The 16,728-nt window shown below is 57.8% G+C and overlaps 1 protein-coding gene across 6 annotated transcripts in view; it reads right to left on the bottom strand.

Annotated features, from left to right (window-relative positions):
• Positions 1–15,852, bottom strand: part of DPH1 (diphthamide biosynthesis 1) — a 47,695-nt gene extending 31,843 nt beyond the window's left edge. For 4 of the 6 annotated variants that reach the window (XR_013390927.1, XM_077919863.1, XM_028707936.2 and 1 more), the window contains exons 1-4: positions 15,685–15,841; positions 11,993–12,145; positions 9,502–9,565; positions 3,278–3,399 (exon numbers count right to left, since the gene is read on the bottom strand). Coding sequence is in view for 5 of the 6 variants with exons in the window: in XM_077919863.1 (XP_077775989.1) it covers positions 3,278–3,399; positions 9,502–9,565; positions 11,993–12,145; positions 15,685–15,802 (457 nt within the window). In the remaining variant the exon portion in view is untranslated. Of the gene's footprint in view, positions 1–3,277; positions 3,400–9,501; positions 9,566–11,992; positions 12,146–15,684 lie in introns of all 6 variants that reach the window. The other 2 variants (XM_028707932.2, XM_028707935.2) reach the window with 2 other exon arrangements.
• Between the last annotated feature and the right edge of the window lie 876 nt (positions 15,853–16,728).

Here is a 16,728-nt window from a genome sequence, read left to right as displayed (position 1 = left end):
GAGACGCCAAAGACACCCTGGTCGAGGGTGCACATCGATCTGGCTGGCCCCTTTCACGGCCGGACCTTTATGGTAGTGGTGGACGCCTATTCCAAATGGCTGGAGGTCGCCCTGATGCCCTCCACCACTACCGAAGCTGTCATCCGGGTGCTGCGAGGCCTGTTTGCAACGCATGGGTGTCCTGATGTCCTTGTCTCTGACAACGGACCGCAGTTCACATCAGGCACGTTTGAGCGGTATCTTTTGGGACTGGGCATCCGCCATGCCCTAACGGCACCCTTTCATCCATCCAGCAACGGGCAAGCGGAAAGAATGGTGCGCTCGACAAAAGAGGCACTGGCGCGCCTGGACCGGGGAGACTGGCAGGAGCGGGTCGCCGAATACTTGTTCGCGCAACACATCACCCCTCATGCGGCCACAGGGAGGAGTCCTGCGGAACTGCTTATGGGCCGCCGCCTCAGGTCACCGCTCGACCGGCTACACCCAGACTTTGCCGTGGCTGAACCCCCAGGCTGTGCCAACGCACCACGGTCATTTGTCCCAGGAAACCAGGTCTTTGCCCGGAACTATGTGGGGGACATCCCTTGGGTGCCAGCCACAGTAGTGGGAGTCACTGGACCTCGCTCGTACCAGGTGGCACTCGAAGACGGGCGCTTGTGGCGACGGCACATAGACCAACTTAGGCGCAGGGTTGGGGACTTGGACACTACCGAGGTGCCCCCAACTGCGCTTGCGGCTCCAGAAGAGACACGTACAGATGGCGAGGCCCCACCTACACCTCCCTCGCAAACTGCCAGCGTGGAGCCGAACCAAGCCGTCTCAGAACAGACTCAGACCACTCCACTTGCGGAGGCTCCACTCACAGCAGCGGATCCAGGGGAGTTGGTTCCAACGCCACCTAGGGTCGCACCACAGCCTCAGCGAGAACTGTGTGGCCCTCCGGACTTGGCTACCAGTCCCCGGCGGTCTGGCAGAGTTTCCAAGCGCCCAACTCATTTAAAGGACTATGTTGTTGGACAGGTATCACTGTTGGTCTAAGTATGGGAAATGTAACCGATATGCTTTTGTGCCTAATTGAACCATTACGCGTAGTGCTGTATATAAGGAAACCATTACGATTGTAACTAACGCCTTATCTCGGTGGGGAGGGGTGTTATGTAGTGTAGTTTCACCCTGGGCCAACAGGGGGATACTGTATATAGTTTTCACTCAGGTCTGTAGATAGTTTTCACTCAGGTCCGCGGCAGTTATTTTAGGCGGGAACTCTGGGCTGTTGTGGTTACAATGTGACAGCCGGCTGCCTATAAATACAGGCCGGCTGAGCTGTTCACTGTCAGTTCTATTCCAGCTTACCATAATAAAGAGCTACTTGAAGAGATCGCTGTGCCGGCTGCTATGTCAACCCACGACTTAACAGCAGGGGGTTGGGCTGGATGACCTCTGGGGGTCCCTTCCAACCCTGCAATTCGCCAAGGAGGCTTTTCCGAGCAGCGGTTTGGGTGCTTCGCTTTGGATGGCTTTTCAATCTCACCGCCAGAGAGAGAGAGAGAGGGAAGGAGAGACGGACGGCATGCGGCGTCAATTAAACCTCTCCTAAACGGAACTCGGGACTTGGCTGCCGCACGTCTGCCTGCCCGCAACACCCCTGCAGTGCTGGCGCTCTAGGGCCACTAGCTCAGGGAAGGGAGAGGGGCTGCACTGCCAGCCCCCCCCCCATATCCCACTACACTGCCTGCTAACTGTTGAGAAGCCCCCAAGGGACTCAGGCTGCCCTTTAGGTGTACCACTTGGCAAGGTTGGGGTGTCCCTGCATAATACAACCCCCCCCCCCAGCTTGCCCTGCTCCTCTTGGCGCACTGAAAATCGTAGTTGCGGGGGGCGGAGAGGGAGGTGTGTGTGTGTGCAGAATACAGACTGCTCCTCCTTCTGCGAAGGCCGCCCCTGACCTGGAAAAGTGGCAGAGGGTTGCGATGGGGGGGGGGGGAGAGAAGCCAGGAAAAGCAGGAATAAAATAGGTAAGAGAGATGCCTGCCCCCTTCCAATCCGCCTGCGCCAGGGGGGTCTTACAGCCTCCTCCTCATCCACCTGCTTCTCCCCACCCCTCCAATGATCGCCCACCCCCCACTCCATCACTGTGACCCCCCCACACGCACACACCCAGCAACAGCCCTAGCAACAATGCCAAAAAAAATCAGAGAGCTGGGCCAGAGGGAGGAGAGAGGATGAAGGCTCAGGGAAGCTCCACCCCCCTCCCTCCGGGGCGATAATTCTGCAGATCCACCTTAAAAGCTAACATGGCCCCTTTTTTCCTTTTCTATCTCTCCCTCTCCCTCCCCCTTTCCTTTCCTTTCCCTGTTATTTTGAGCCGGATTCCATCCTGGGCGGACTTCAAAGTTAGCAGCATCTGGGACAGCAGCGCTGCAGTTGCCATAGCAACAGCATCCAGAGAACCGTTTCCGCCTAGGGAGATGCAAGGCAGCAGCGGCAGCAGCCAGCCCTCTTTTCGGGTTTCCTGGCCTCCCCTCCCCCACCCAGCCAAGCCTTCCTCCTCTTCCTCCTCCAGTGCAGCAAAGCCCCCCCCCCAACCCCGAAATACTCTCCATGGGGCAAAGCGGGGCCACAGCCCGTCCCCAGGAGCTCCCGAAATCAAGGATGCTGTGAAACAAAAGGAAAAACAGGAGAGGAAAGGAGGCAGGCAGGGCAGAAATAATTCAGACTCCAGAGTTCCCTTTATGCTCAAAGGCTGCCTTTCCTCCAAGGAGCTCAAGGGGGCGCCCAAGGACCTCCTGCCCACCACTGCCTGGTTTGCCCTCACTGCAACCCTGCGAGGAAGGCCAGGCAAAAAGGATGGATGGAAGGGAGGGAGGGAGGGAGGGAGGGAGGGAGGGAGGGAGGAGGCCCACCCAAGGTGACCTACCCTGCAAACTACTGTCATACCTTGGGTTACGAACGTTGCAGGTTGCGCATTTTCGGGTTGCAGACCACGCCAAACCCGGATGTACCGGAACGGGTTACTTCCGGGTTTTGGCGCTCGCGCATGCGCAGAAACGCCAAATCGCGTCACCCACTTGCACCGCGGGTTGTGAACGCTGCGGGTTGCAAACATGCCTCCCGCACGGATCACATTCGCAACCCGAGGTATGACTGTACAAGGCCGAGTGGAGATGTGAACCCCCAGTTTTCCCAGTCTGGCACTCTTTAACTGCCGCACCACGACTAGACCTCCAATTCCCGGGCGGAGAGACTGGCCCAGACCTGGCCCTTGTCTCCTTCGTACCCAGGCAGCTGTGGCCGTAGTGGACCAGGAAGTCGGCTCCCAGCGCCCGGGCAGTGAAGTCGTCCACGCAGCAGGCCCCGTAGGTCACATCGCCCATCACCACGGCCTCGGCCTCTGTGAACCTGCAAGAGAGGAGAGGAGAGGAGGTGGGCTGAGGAAAGAGGAAGCCGCTCTGCCCCACTTCCCAGCTTTGGGGAACAGCAGCAGGTGCAGCGCTGGACCGGAGAAGACCCAGATGAATCCCCACAAGCTCAAGCCGGTCGCCATCTTCTGGCCTCAGTTCTCCCAGACGGGAAATGGGAACAGGCACATCTTAACACCACCAGAAGAGTCCATGGCCCATCCGGCCCAGTATTCTGACAGTGGCCAACCAGATGCCCCAAATGCGAAACCCGCAAGCAGGATGTAAGCACAAGAGCTCCTTCTCCTCCTGCGGTTTCGGCATTAATGGTCTCCGGCCACACAGGCAGAGCGTCGCCATCCTGGCTAGTCGCCTATCAATAGGAGTCTCCTCCTTCATGAGTTTGCCCAATCCCCTTTCACAGCCACCCAGGTTGGCAGCCATCATTGTGTCTCCTGTGGGAGTGAGTTCCACAGGTTAACTCTGTGCTGCGTGAAGAAGCCTTTTGATCTATCCCGAATCTTCCAACGGTCAGCTTCGCCGGATGCCCACGAGTCCCAACTTCCTTTCTAGGGGCTTATTGCAAGGGCAGCAAAGGGATGTACTGTGACTCCTCCATTGCAGGGGGTCAGACTACATGACCTTTGGGGGTCCTGTCCAACTCGACGATTCTAGGATTTTTAAAGGAAGAGGCCCCTGGGGCAGCAAGTTAGGAGGAAGTTGCACCTGTGGCAAGATGGCCAAAGGCACCTCCGCAGCCACCCCACACCCCATAGGGGAGGCAACCCCACCCTCTCCCTCTGCCAGCTGGAAGACCCCCTCCCTCTGCTGCCCCCTCCCTCCGCTGCCCCAGCAGCCAGGCCACTCCGGAGATGTCAACATGATTAAACTGGAGTGTGCTAATCCACCTCCTCAATTGGGGAAAGCTGTTTGCAATTCAGGGGATTAGGCGCTCATCAAAAAATGAGGCTGCGCTTCTCCGAGGCAGAAGATGCAGGAGGGAGAGAGAAGCAGGAGAGGCAGGCAGAACACCCACAGCCAGCCCCACAGCACCAGAAAGGGGGCAGCCCCACGCAGGACGGGGAGGCGCATCCTTGCTCCGGCTAGAGCAGGGGACTGCGGCCTGCAGGAGATCTCGCTCCCCTGGACGGAGTGGGACAATCATACTGCTCATCGGAAGCAGGAGCTGACCAGTTGGGGGGGGGGCTGACGCTGTGGGGCAGGAAGTTCCCCACCTGTGTGACGACTGGTCTTCCCATTCCACAGACAGGGAAAACCGAGGCCAAGGAAACGAGGCAACAAGGCAGCGGCAGATCTGGGGCGTGAAGTCGCAGGGAGAGTTTTAAGGGACCAAAATGATCACCGGAGGCAATCCCACACTGCTTGTGGGAACACTGGTGGCCGAGGGGGACGGGCAGAGCTTTTAGTTGCTAAGGATTCCTAACGGAACCTCCACGGGCAGAGCCAGTCTACCTTAGCATGCGGGAGAACAAGAGCGGGAGGAGGCGGCTGCTCTCAGGTCCTGCTTGCCGCGGGTTCCCTTTGGGGACATCTGGCCGGCCACAGAGGGGCTTCTTCACGCAGCACACGGATAACCTGTGGAACTCCCTCCCACCGGATGTCCACCCACCTAGATGGCTCGAAAAGCTAATTAGAAAAATCCATGGAGGAGGAGGAAGGAGGAGAGGGCTCCCAGGTCCTGCTGATGGCTTCCTACTGGGGCATCTGGCTGGCCAGGGTGGGACCTGGTGGGCCCCACCTTGGCCCAATCCAGCTGCGGCCAGCTGCTCTTCTGATGCCCCTCGCCCCCTTCACCCAGCACAAAATCTGCGATTATCTGGGCGCTGCAGGGGAAGGAAGCCAGCTGGATGCACCAAGGCTGCACGCGAGGGCGCCGAGGCCCTGATCCTCCTGCCCCTGCAAGAACCTGGCCGCCTGCACCCGCCAAGGCAGGCAGCACCCGGCAGGCCAGGGACTCCCCCGTTGGCGGGGGCTGCAGCTGCCAGTGCTCCCGCCGCCCCTACGGAGCGGACGCCTCGCAGTTCAGCTCCACCGGTTCTTCTCCCGTCAAAATGTCACACGATAAACAGATCATTAACTCTGATTGGAGAAGGCCGCAGGGCACTATTCTGCTAACAGCCTCCCTCCTTCCTTCCTTTCTGCCTTCCTTCCCAGGGCGAAAGGCAGGCAGCGGCGGCAGCAAAGGGGGGGGGGACGGAGGAAGGGGCTGCGGCGAGGGGGGGGCAGAAGTGCCGCGTTTGGGGCTGTGGTGGGGATCCAATGAGGACTAGCACATGGGAGGCGTCAAATCCCCCCAGCTCAGCCTGAAGCTCACCTGGCCTGGCTCAGCCTGACCTACCTTGCAGGCTTGTTGTGGGGACCAGGTTTTCTGGGAAGAACCCTGCCTGCCACGTTGGGGAAAACGGCGGGATATAAATGCAATTGATGATAATAATTGCAGGGAGAGGTGTGTGATCTGCTGGGGGGGGCAAGGAGAGGTCTTTCAGCTCAGGCAGCGACTGGGGGGTGTCGTGTGTTGGGGGGGGGGGGCTGACAGACAAAGCGGGAGAGAGATTTGGCGGCTGGGCCACGCAGGTGCCAGACTCCACCTGCGAGAAGGCTGCGAATTTGGAAAGCCGAAAATAGCAGCCGCCTTCAAGACGCTGCAGCGCCCTGGCTGGGCCGCCTGGGAAGCCGAACTCTGCAGCCCCGCCTGAGATCTATGCAAATCCTGCAGGGCGGCATTTGCATGCGCTTCTCCCTGCCCCTTCGTTTCCTCGTGAGGAGGGGGAGCGAAGGAAGGGAGAAGCCCGGCTGCTGCGCCATCAGCCCCGGAGAGGTGGCCAAACCCGCCTCCGATCCCACAGCTTTGGCCAGCAGTTGCCCTTCCTGCAACCGCCTAGAGGGCGAGTCCCTTGCTGCTTCTTGGAATCGCAGAATTCTGCAGTTGGAAGGGACCCCCAGGGATCATCCAGTCCAGCTCAGGAAGCCTCCGTAGAGCTCAGTTCCTGCCTGAGAGTTGCTCACTGTGAAGGCAGGAGACTCTTCTGATTAGGAAACCTCCCAGTTCAGGGGCAGTCTATCTCGATTCCTGTTCTCCGAGGGGTATTTGGCCCCTGTGAGATCAAGACGACTGGACTCAATGGGCCGCTGGCCTGATCCAGCAGGCTTATGCCCTTACGGAGGGACGGAGAGGTGAGAACGGCGCCCGGCCCCCCCATGCCAACTCGGTGGGCACCTTGGCATGCGAGATGCGCCTCTCTGCCTCCTTTGATCCTCCTTATCTCCCCGTCCTGCCTTGTTCTGCGAGTGGGGAGAGAGGGCTTTAAAGTTTCTGCCAGAGAGGCTCCTTTCATGCCCAAGATCTCTGCCAAGACCGGAGACTTGCGCACGCCGCGCCGTTCCTGGCGAGTTGGCCTGGCGCACTCTGCTTAACTCTCGCCCGCCCCCCCAGCAGACAAGCAGCCGGTTCCAAGGGCGACATATCCGGGAAAGAGACATCGAGTACCCGCCCCAACGAAGCACCACGTTCGAATCCTGTGTTGGGTTTGGGCTGTGTCAGGATGACAGGCTGGGAGGAATCGCCCCCCCCCAGCCTCCGCCAGCACTCACTCAGAAGGTGGGCGGCTCTGCCGAGCTGAGAAGATCTGAGTGGGCGGCACCCACCGCACCATGATCGCCCCCTCCTTCCACGCACCCACACGTCTCCCCCCCCCCCCTTTATGGCCTCCTGAATATTTCACTCAGAGTAATCTCTGGAAGAGAGGTTTCATATGAAAGGCAGGAGCGGCACAAGAGCCCAGGAGGGGATTTGGGGAGGGGGGGTGAGAGATACAGTAGAGAGAAAATGCGGATGCTCCCTCGCATGGCAATCACCGCAGGAAGCCAGGCGGATCCGAGGCAGAGTCTGGACGCTGCTTTGGCAGAACGGCTACGTCCGTCCGCTCCCAGCCCCACGGACGGACGTTCTCCCCACGCCACTCCCAGAAAGGCTTTTCAGGGCAGGGTTGCCTTGGAAAGCAGGCTGGAGGAGGGGGCTAAGAATGGCTACTAGCCGGGATGATGGCTCTGCTCTGCCCCCGAAGGCCAGGGATGCTTTGGGGTACCCGTTGATGGAAACTGCAGGAGGGGAGGGGGCTCCGGTGCCCCTGCTTGTGGGCATCTGGTTGGCCACGGGGAGGGGGAACGGGAGGCTGGACTTGATGGGGCCCCATCTGGGGCCCGATCCGGCTGCCAGGCTCTTCCGATGGTCTCAAGAGGGGGGCGGGGAAGAGAACGGAGGTTTGTGTCTTGCCGGTTTGGATTTTCCCCTCATTTAAGAGCGGCAATGAGGGGCATTTGAAAGGACCATTTGCAATCTCTGGGAAACAGAAAGGCTGGGTCAAGGGAAACATGCGGGCAAAACCTGGCAGGCGCCCTGTGGTTTCTGCATCCAGACCAGCAGAAGCCACGCCTGGGCAGAGCAACCAGGTTGTCCCGTCCAGATGTTCCGAACTGCAACTCCCATCAGCCCCCAGCTCTCCTGCAGCCGTGATGGAGGGAACTGCAGTCCAGAACGCCCAAGGGGCGCCAGGGCAACAAAGGCTCCTTTGCTGGGCTGGCTGAGAGCAAGGGGCTTGGCAACCACAAGAAGGGGATCCTGGGGGTGGATGCGACCATCTCCCCTTCCTGGTCCCCGGCGCCTGGGTGGTAGAGTGCCTTTAAAGCTGGAGGTTCCACCAAGGCACTCGGCTGCAGATAAGGCCTCACTTGTAGGAGAAGGGAAAGCACAGGACCAGGGGCATTTGCAAGAGAGCAGCCCCCTGGTTGGGGCAATTTGGCCCTGCAATGTGGGCCCCCAGCCCCCTCCTCCTCCTCCCCCCCCCCCCTCCTCCTCCTCTGCCTGCAGCACCAAGGATCAGAGGCAGCTGCTGCCAGGGAAAGTCATGCTTCAGGTTTCATTCAGATAAAAGGATCGCCATAATCAGCTGCCTTTGAAGTCGGAGACATGAAAGCGGCCCCATGCTGGGAGGGAGGCCAGCTCCCTTAAAGGGCCAGCAGCACACCAGCCGGGGACTGGCTGCAGCTGCGGCAGGAAAGGAAAAGGGACCTGCCCCCCCTCTTTAAAACAAGACCAGCCACTGCATTGGGCCAAAGGGGGACCATCTAGTCTACACTCCTGTCCTCACAGGGCCCCTAAGGGACCCCCCTGAGCAGGTCATGGAGGCAACAGCGACTCTCCCGCCCCCAAAACCCCAAAGAGCTGCTGCCAGCCAGTGCAGACAGCACTGAGCAAGGTGGGACAATGACCACCTCAGCCTCCTCCATTCCTGTTCAAGCCAGCCCCTCACTTAGGATAAGGAGGACTAGAGTACTGATAGGGTGGTTCACTGGCAGAACCCCTGCCTTGCATGCCAAGCTCTTGAAGGTTCAATCCTGGAGAGCCGTGGCTGCCGGTCCGTGCGGACAATACTACGCTAGATGGGCAAACGGCCTGACTCAGCTGGACACTTTATTCAAGCCAGGTTTTCTCTGGGGATAAGACAAGGTACCTGCACCATGACGGAAAGTTATCCCACCAGTCCCGAAAAGGGAGTCACAGGCCACACCTTGTGGCACCTGGAAGGGGGTGGCAGCCTGGCCACAGTCCTGCTCCCTGGTCTGGATGCGGGGGGCCCTCCAGACAACCCCCTCCAGCTCACGGGGCCACCCAGTAAAGGTGCCAGGAAGAAGGGCTGTATTTTCAAATGAAATTTAAAAAAATTGGCAGCCCTGCAAATGAGTCTAGGATGCCCTGAGGCTCTGCAAACAGGGGCAGATCCTGTCAGCTCCCCGTTTGACCCTCAAACCAGCCAAGCCAGGAGCAGAAGTGGCCACCCGTAGGAAGGGACCTGACACCTGCAGTCAGGCCACTGGCTCATCTAGCTCAGTACGGCCTGCACTGGCTGGCAGCAGCAGCTTCTCACTCTGAGCAAACCATTTATACCAGGATGCATTATTCCTGCCCCCTCCCACTCACGCCAAGCGCACCCTCTCAGGGTCCAGCCCACCCATTTGCCCTCCGCCCTGCTCTCAATCCCCGCCAGGGGCCAGTCCACGTTGGACCTCTTTCTCCCCTACTCACCTCTCAATGATGTCTGCCAGGGTGCAGGCGAACATCAGGAGGCCTTCGGGCATCTGCAGCGCCACTGAGAGAAAGAAGGAAGGGACACATGTCACAGAAAGCTCATTTCCTCCTCCCTCCTCCTCCATTTTCCTTTTGTGCTGCATCTTCTCATATTGCAACCCTGAAGGGACAGCGGCTATCTTTTGCATGTGTGATTTCAAAGCAGTTCCGTGGGCCTATTTCTGACAGAACAGCAGGATAAAAATATTCTCAAAGCTGGGGGCCTCAGACCTCCACATTTCCGGCCAAATTCTCACCTCACACCCCTGCGCAGAAGACTGGAAGGGGGCTTCTGAGCAACCAGAGAGGAGGCAGTGCCCCTTCTCCCCCAGACCCATCACGGCACACCGGGGTGAGGTGGAACAACCTCTGGGCATGCCTTGAGCCCAACCCAGGAACGCTCCCTTTGCAGGGTCCTTGCACGAAGCATTATGGGATGGCTGCATCTGCAATGCCAGTGGCTGAAACTGGCCCGGCTGCCGCTAAGGTGGGAAGAGGACCCAGGAAGTCAAGGGGCTACTCCAGCTGGACAAGACCTTTCAACCCAAGGCAGCGTGGCCGAGTGGTTAGAGTACTGGGCTAGAACCTGGAAAAGACCAGGGTTCAAATACCCTCTTGGCCATGAAGCTCACTGCCTCTCAACCGGGTTGCTGTGAGGATGAAACGAGCAGAAGTATTTAGGCCACCTTGAGCTCCCTGGGAGAAAAAGTTGGGATACAAATGCAGTAGAATTAATAAACTTCATCTGGATTTTCCATTCATTCACAGGCAGCTGGATCAGGCCCAAGAGGGGCCCATCTCGTCCGGCATCCTCTTCTCACAGTGGTCAAGCAGATGGCCCAAAGGGAAGCCCACAAAGAAGACCTGAGCAGAACCTCTGGTATTCAGAGGTAGACTGTCCCTGGGCATGGAGGTTCTGCCACCACAATAGACCTCTCCATAGGAAGAGCCTGATGGATCAGGCACATTAAGTCTTCTGTTCTCACAATAGCCCAGCAGGTGCCACCAAAGGAAGCCCGCAAGCAGGACCTGAGTGCAAGAGCCCTCTGCCCTCCTGCGCTTTCCATGGGAAACCGACCGCGGAGGCAGAGAATATCCATTGTGGGCCTGGCCTTTCTCCTCCATGAATCTGCCCAATCCTCTTTTAAGTTGGTGGCTCCTGCGGGGGCGAGTTCCACAGGTTAACCACGCGCTGCGGGAAGAAGCCCTTCCTTTCGTCTGCCCTGAACCTTCCATCCCCGCTCCCCATCTCTCCCAACGTGGGGCGCGCCTGGCTAGCTGCCCTCCAGAGGCCCCTCCCCACTCCGCCCCCCCCCCAGCCGCGCAAGCAGAGGCCTGGCTCCGCCTGGCAGAGCTCCCAGGCCCGTCGGCAGCTGACGCTGCCTTGTCCGATCCCATTATCACCCTGACGCGGAGGCTGATCATCGGGCCGACGTGACTCTTGCTCGGGCAACGGCTGCACGCAGCCAGCTCGTCTTGGCACGGATGGCACCAGCCAGCAGCCGCTGTGCCAGCCCCCCCCCCCCCGGGCAGCCACCGCACACACAAGCCAAGGTCTGCCACCCTGGTTCCCCCCCCCCCCAGAAACAGGGCTTCCCCATGAGGATGCAGGCTGCACGGCTGTGGGACTGTGAGAGCATCAAGAGCCTGGCTGCAGGATCAGGCCAGGGGGGTCCCATCCAGCCCGACCTTCCCCCTTCACAGATTGAATCCGGCTCTCAGCTCTCCTCTCCGCCTCCTTGTGTGCCCCTCCCAGAGCTCCCACGCCCAGAGTGGTTCAACAGCGAACCCTGGGAACCGTAGTTCTGCGCAAGGTCTCTGAACAACTCGGCACCCTGAGCAAACTACAGCTCCCAGGATTCCCTGGGGGAAGCCGTGGCTGCCTTAAAAGCAACATCAGAATTTTCTGGTGTCCATGTGGCCTGAGGGACGGAGTGGAAAGCCCCGGTTTCCTCCAAAGAATCCTGGGAGCTGTAGTTCGTCAAGGGTGCTGAGAGTTCTTAGGAGACGCCCCCAGAGAGCTGCAATTCCCGAGTTCCCTGTGAAGGGGGATGTGGGAATTGTAGCTCTGAGAGGACAGAGGGGTCTTGCAACGCCTCTCAGGACCCTGAACAAAACTACAGCTCCCAGAAGCCTCTGGGGGAGCCACAAGTGTATAAAGCAGCATTGTGGTGCTTTAACTGCCTGAGTTGGCTCCGCCCATCACTGACTCTGGCTCCGCCCACCCCAGGCTCCCTGCCTCCTTCTTCACCAGCCGCCATGGGCTCAGAGGGTGGGGGTCTCTTGGGCCCAAACCTTTCCAATGGCCGAAATCAGATGGGAGCCCTGAGCTCAGCCAAGGAAGGAAAGCAGGAGACGACTGCAGGGGGTTGTTCTAGATGACCCTTGGGGGTCCCTTTCCAACTCCAGAGTCTTGCCATCTCCCCCCCACCCCCGCCAAGACACTCACCCCGCTTCGCCCCGGCCTGCCGGATCCGCCACACCGTCTTATGGACCTCAAAGTTGTAGTTGCTGGGGAGGGAGGCCACGGCTGCCTGGAGCTCAGGGTCTGAGAGGATCTCCTGGGGGATCTGGTGAGCCACCCGGCGGGGGCCTCGGCGGGCTGCAGGAGGAGGAGGGGAGAATCAGCATCTGGGTCGGGATCCAGGAACCACCACGGCTTCTCTGCTTCCTCCCCTCAGGCTGGGTGGAAGTGAGGGAAAGGCACTCTGCACATGGCTAGAGGTCCCCTGCCCGCTTCATGCGTTCCAGGGTTGAGAGCAAGAGCCCAGGTGGGCGGCCAGAGGGCCAGAGCAGCTCTTCTTGATAGGTCAAGGGGACATCAGGCAGGGCAGAGAGGCAGCAATCTCCTCAACCCCAGCCATTATTCCTGGATTTTTATTTACTTCATCTAAGAAAAATTGTATTCTGCTTGACTGTAATAAATCCTTTATGCAGTTGTTGCTTCTATGCTGGTATTCAGAGGCTGACTGGACCTGAAGCAGCGCTAGAAAGCCAAATATATACAGTGGCACCTTGGTTTATGAACTTAATCCGTTCCGGAAGTCCGTTCTTAAACCAAAACTGTTCTTAAACCGAGGCGCACTTTCCCTAATGAGGCCTCCCGTTGCCGGTGCCCTTCCACCGTTCAGCTTCTGTTCTTAGACTGAGGTAAAGTTCGCAAACCAGGACACTATTTCCGGTTTTGCAGAGTTCGTATACCAAATAGTTTGTAAACAGGGCTGTTCTTAAACCAAGGTACCACTGTAATCTAGTCACCAAATGGAACCTTAAACCTAGGCTGCAGTCGCCACAATTGAATTTCTAGGCGCCATTTTTTCCTTTTCTTTTTTGCGATGGAGTTTCTATGATTATCATTATCATCATTATTATTTTCATTTCTATACAGTTTAAAGAACAAATCTCAGAGGGGTTTACGACACATTAAAACATGAAACAAAACGAATCCAAGCTTCAAGGGAAATCTTCCAGATCCTTCTCTAAGTGGCACTTTGCCTTCCCCAGTCGCCAACCAAAAAATCCAGAGATCTCCACATGGTCACAACTGGAAATGCGACAGCCTCAAAATGCGCCTGGCCCTGGGCTAATTTCTAGCACTGCCCTGAACCTGTAGGTTCCTTTAACCCACCAGGCCAGAGAGCCGTTATATTCCATAACAAAAGAGAACTGTAAAGTTTTAAGGGACACCTGAGAGTCATCTATTCCCACCTCCTGCAATGCAGGAATCACAGCGAAAGACTCCTTGACAGGTGCCAATCCAACCTCTGTTGAAAAACCTCCAAGGAAGGAGAACCCGCCACTTTCCACCTTCCATGGTAAAGGTAAAGGGACCCCTGACCATTAGATCCAGTCGCGGACGACTCTGGGGTTGCGGCGCTCATCTCACTTTACTGGCCGAGGGAGCCGGTGTACGAGGGAGCCGGTCATGTGGCCAGCAGGACTAAGCCGCTTCTGGCGAACCAGAGCAGCACATGGAAACGCCGTTTACCTTCCCGCTGGAGCGGTACCTATTTATCTACTTGCACTTTGACGTGCTCTCGAACTGCTAGGTTGGCAGGAGCAGGGACCGAGCAACGGGAGCTCACCCCGTCACGGGGATTCGAACTGCCGACCTTCTGATCGGCAAGTCCTAGGCTCTGTGGTTTAACCCACAGCGCCACCTGCGCCACCTGCGTCCCCTCCACTTTTCAAGGGAAGGGGCAAATTTAGTCAATAAGATCCAGGAGGGAGAAACTCTGGCAGGTTTAGGGGGAAATGAAAGATTAAGAGAAAGCATGGGTGGGGGGCATCCTCACCTTCCCTCTCAAGATGGGGGCTCCCCTAGGACAGGGAGCAGAGATCTTCCCTCCTGAACACACACACACACACACACAGACCATGCTAGTATTTTGGGCAGATGAGGCAAGTGTGCCAGTTGGGGACGTAGGGTGAAATCTGAGTCACCTTTTAGCAGGGTGCTTGGCACCCTCCCACGGTGGCAGGGTGTGTGTAGATGGAGCTGCCCAGAAAGGGCTGGTGGGCATCGATTGCTTCAGCTGACTGCCAACATCAGAAAGGGCGATCTGCTATTCTTCTATTCTCCCCCCCCCAAAAGACGCCCCCTCTTTTTAACACAAACGCCATCCTGTGAATCAGCAAAGCGACAAGAGTTCTCAGAGAACACAACTTGGCAAAGAGTTATTTGGGATGGGGGGGTGGAGAGGTGACAGAAAGTAGTTTGAGGGGGGCTATTTATGCTCCTGTGTGAATGTGCCCCCCTGCTCCCCCCCAAAACACACCCCAATAGGCGGTGGCTACTGTAGGAAGGAGCAGAGAGAAAATGAATCACCGGAGGTCTTGCCTACTCACCAGGGAGAGGCAAGAGAACCAGAAGAGGAGCACACACTGCGGGGGCCGAGGCGGAAGGGCGTGGCTCTCTGGAAGAGCAGCTGCTTGGCATGCAGAAGGTTCAGTCCCCAATAGCATCTCAAGGCTCTTGGAGAGTCACTGCCAATCATCACATGATGCTGAACTGGAGGAGCCAATGGCCTGACTCGGGAGAAGGCAGCTTCTGACCTTCCTTTTTTCAGTCAGAACAATGAGGACTGGAACCTTGCTTTATTTTTAGGCGACTAGCCGCAGCTCACTGCGGAAGTGTGTGCTTTGCATGCAGAAGGTCCCAGGCTCAGTCCCCAACAAAAGGATGTAAGAAGAGCCCTGGTGGATCAGGCCCAAGGGGGACCACCTAGTCCAGCCTCCTGTTCTCCCAGAGACCAATGGGAAACCTGCAAGCAGGACTTGAGCACAAGAGCCCTTCTCCCTCCTGTGGTTTCCAGGAACTGGGATTCAAAAGCATTGCATCTGGGAGCAGGATGCCGCAAGGAGCTTTTGAGGGCCTCACCCTGCAAGGCAATTGCTTTTTGGTTCTTAATTTGGGGCCAGGGCAACTGGGGACCAGCAGCGCTTTTAATTTGAGAAGCAGGAAGTAGCATGCACAAGAGTAATCTCCCTCTCTCTCTTTCTTGTCTCCCCATATTGTCCTCACAGCAACCCTGCAAGGAAGGTCAGCCTGAGAGATCCCTCAGGAAGCGCCACAGCCAAGCTGGTTCCTCTCAGCTGTGAGAGTCCAGCCCTCTAAAGCAGGCATGGCCAAACTCGGCCCTTCCAGCTGTTTTAGGACTACAGTTCCCATCATCCCTGAAGACTGGTCCTGTTAGCTAGGGATGATGGGAGTTGTAGTTCCAAAACAGCTGGAGGGCCAAGTTTGGCCATGCCTGCTCTAAAGTGTTCCTTCCAACTTTACAATTTAAATTAGACGAAATCTGCAGCGAGGCTGAGATGGCACCTTGCTGGATCAGGTCTGAGGCCTATCAATGTCAGCCTCCACCTCCTCCCCACATCTCACTCGGGGATGCCCACGACCCTCGGCGCCCTCGCTCTTCCTTCCGCTCAACAGCTGATATTCAGGGGGAGACTACCTCGGGCCAAGGGGGCTCTACAGGTGGCTTTTCTCCTCCCACACGGCAGTGCCCGACTCCCTCCTGCAAGGACCACGCAGGGGGAAAAGCCCCACATATTGACACCTCCAGATTTTTGTGAAGGGGGGGCGCAGATAGAACATAACAACAACAGTAAATAAGAACAATAAATAACGGCAGAGACCCCTCTCCACGCCTCCTTCGCGTGCCCGCTGCGCCCGCTCCGGAGCCACTCCGAATTCACCTGGCGCCGGATCCGGAGTGGGACCTTTCGCCTCCCTCGCTCCTCCTGGATCCGCCATGGCTGCAAAACCCACGTGGAGCCCAGAAAGGCAGCGCCAGTGGAGCGCCGCTCGCGCGAGCCAGGCAGGAGCCAGCCGTCCCCGAGCGCATCGATGGGCAGCGCGGAAAGGCAGCGCCCAGCCCGGAGCCCAGTTTGTGGGGCTGCAGGGAGCCCTTTCGTGTGGGTGGCGGGGCTCAGCCGGCCCCAGCACCTGTTTCCCGTGGCTCCTCATGATTATTATTATTACTATTAGCATTTATGGCATCGTAGATCAGAAGGCAGCGAGAAAAGGCGGCGAGGGTGCCCTTGAGCGCCTGCAGAGTGCACAGAAACTGCAGGCGCAGAGGCTTCGCGCTTCGCGGGTGAGCGGGGCTTCAAAATCAGAGGGCGAAATTTCGAAATAGGCCGTCCTAAGCTCCGGAACCTTTTTCAGGAGATCGAGGGTGTCTTGCCACAAAAATGCCATTCGCTGGCCTCAGTTGCAAAGCGTCAAGGGAGACGACCCCGCCACACTTCTGCCCGCCCCTGCCAAGGCTGTGTGTGCCCCTGATGTGGAAGGCACTCTGTACATGCCCCAAAGCACTGCCTCCACTTTTCAGGGCCAGTACTGTATGCATCAGTATAGAATGCCACAGGGCTGGCCCGAAACCAAATGCCTCCTTGCTCCATTTAACTGCATTTGTAGCCCATTTCACGACTTTGATGCACGATTCGAAATGCATGATTTATTTCCCTGTCCCGTAAGATGATAAATTTGCACGCACAGACCTGCAAATCTGTATTTATCCATGCCATATACGAACTGTGTGCATTTCATCTGGGGGTAAACAGGTAGCTGGACAGATCAGTGCAGTGTTTTGGGGGTGCTGGACCTTGGGGGCCCCTCTGAAAAATGGCCACCCAGAGAGCAGCCAGTGGCAAAGTGGGCCCCCATCAGCCCCTGGA

This window comes from Podarcis muralis, chromosome 15, assembly GCF_964188315.1.
Source record: "Podarcis muralis chromosome 15, rPodMur119.hap1.1, whole genome shotgun sequence".
Lineage (NCBI taxonomy): Eukaryota > Metazoa > Chordata > Lepidosauria > Squamata > Lacertidae > Podarcis > Podarcis muralis.
Note: the sequence above shows the minus strand (reverse complement) of the source record. Positions and strands in the feature narration are given on the sequence as shown.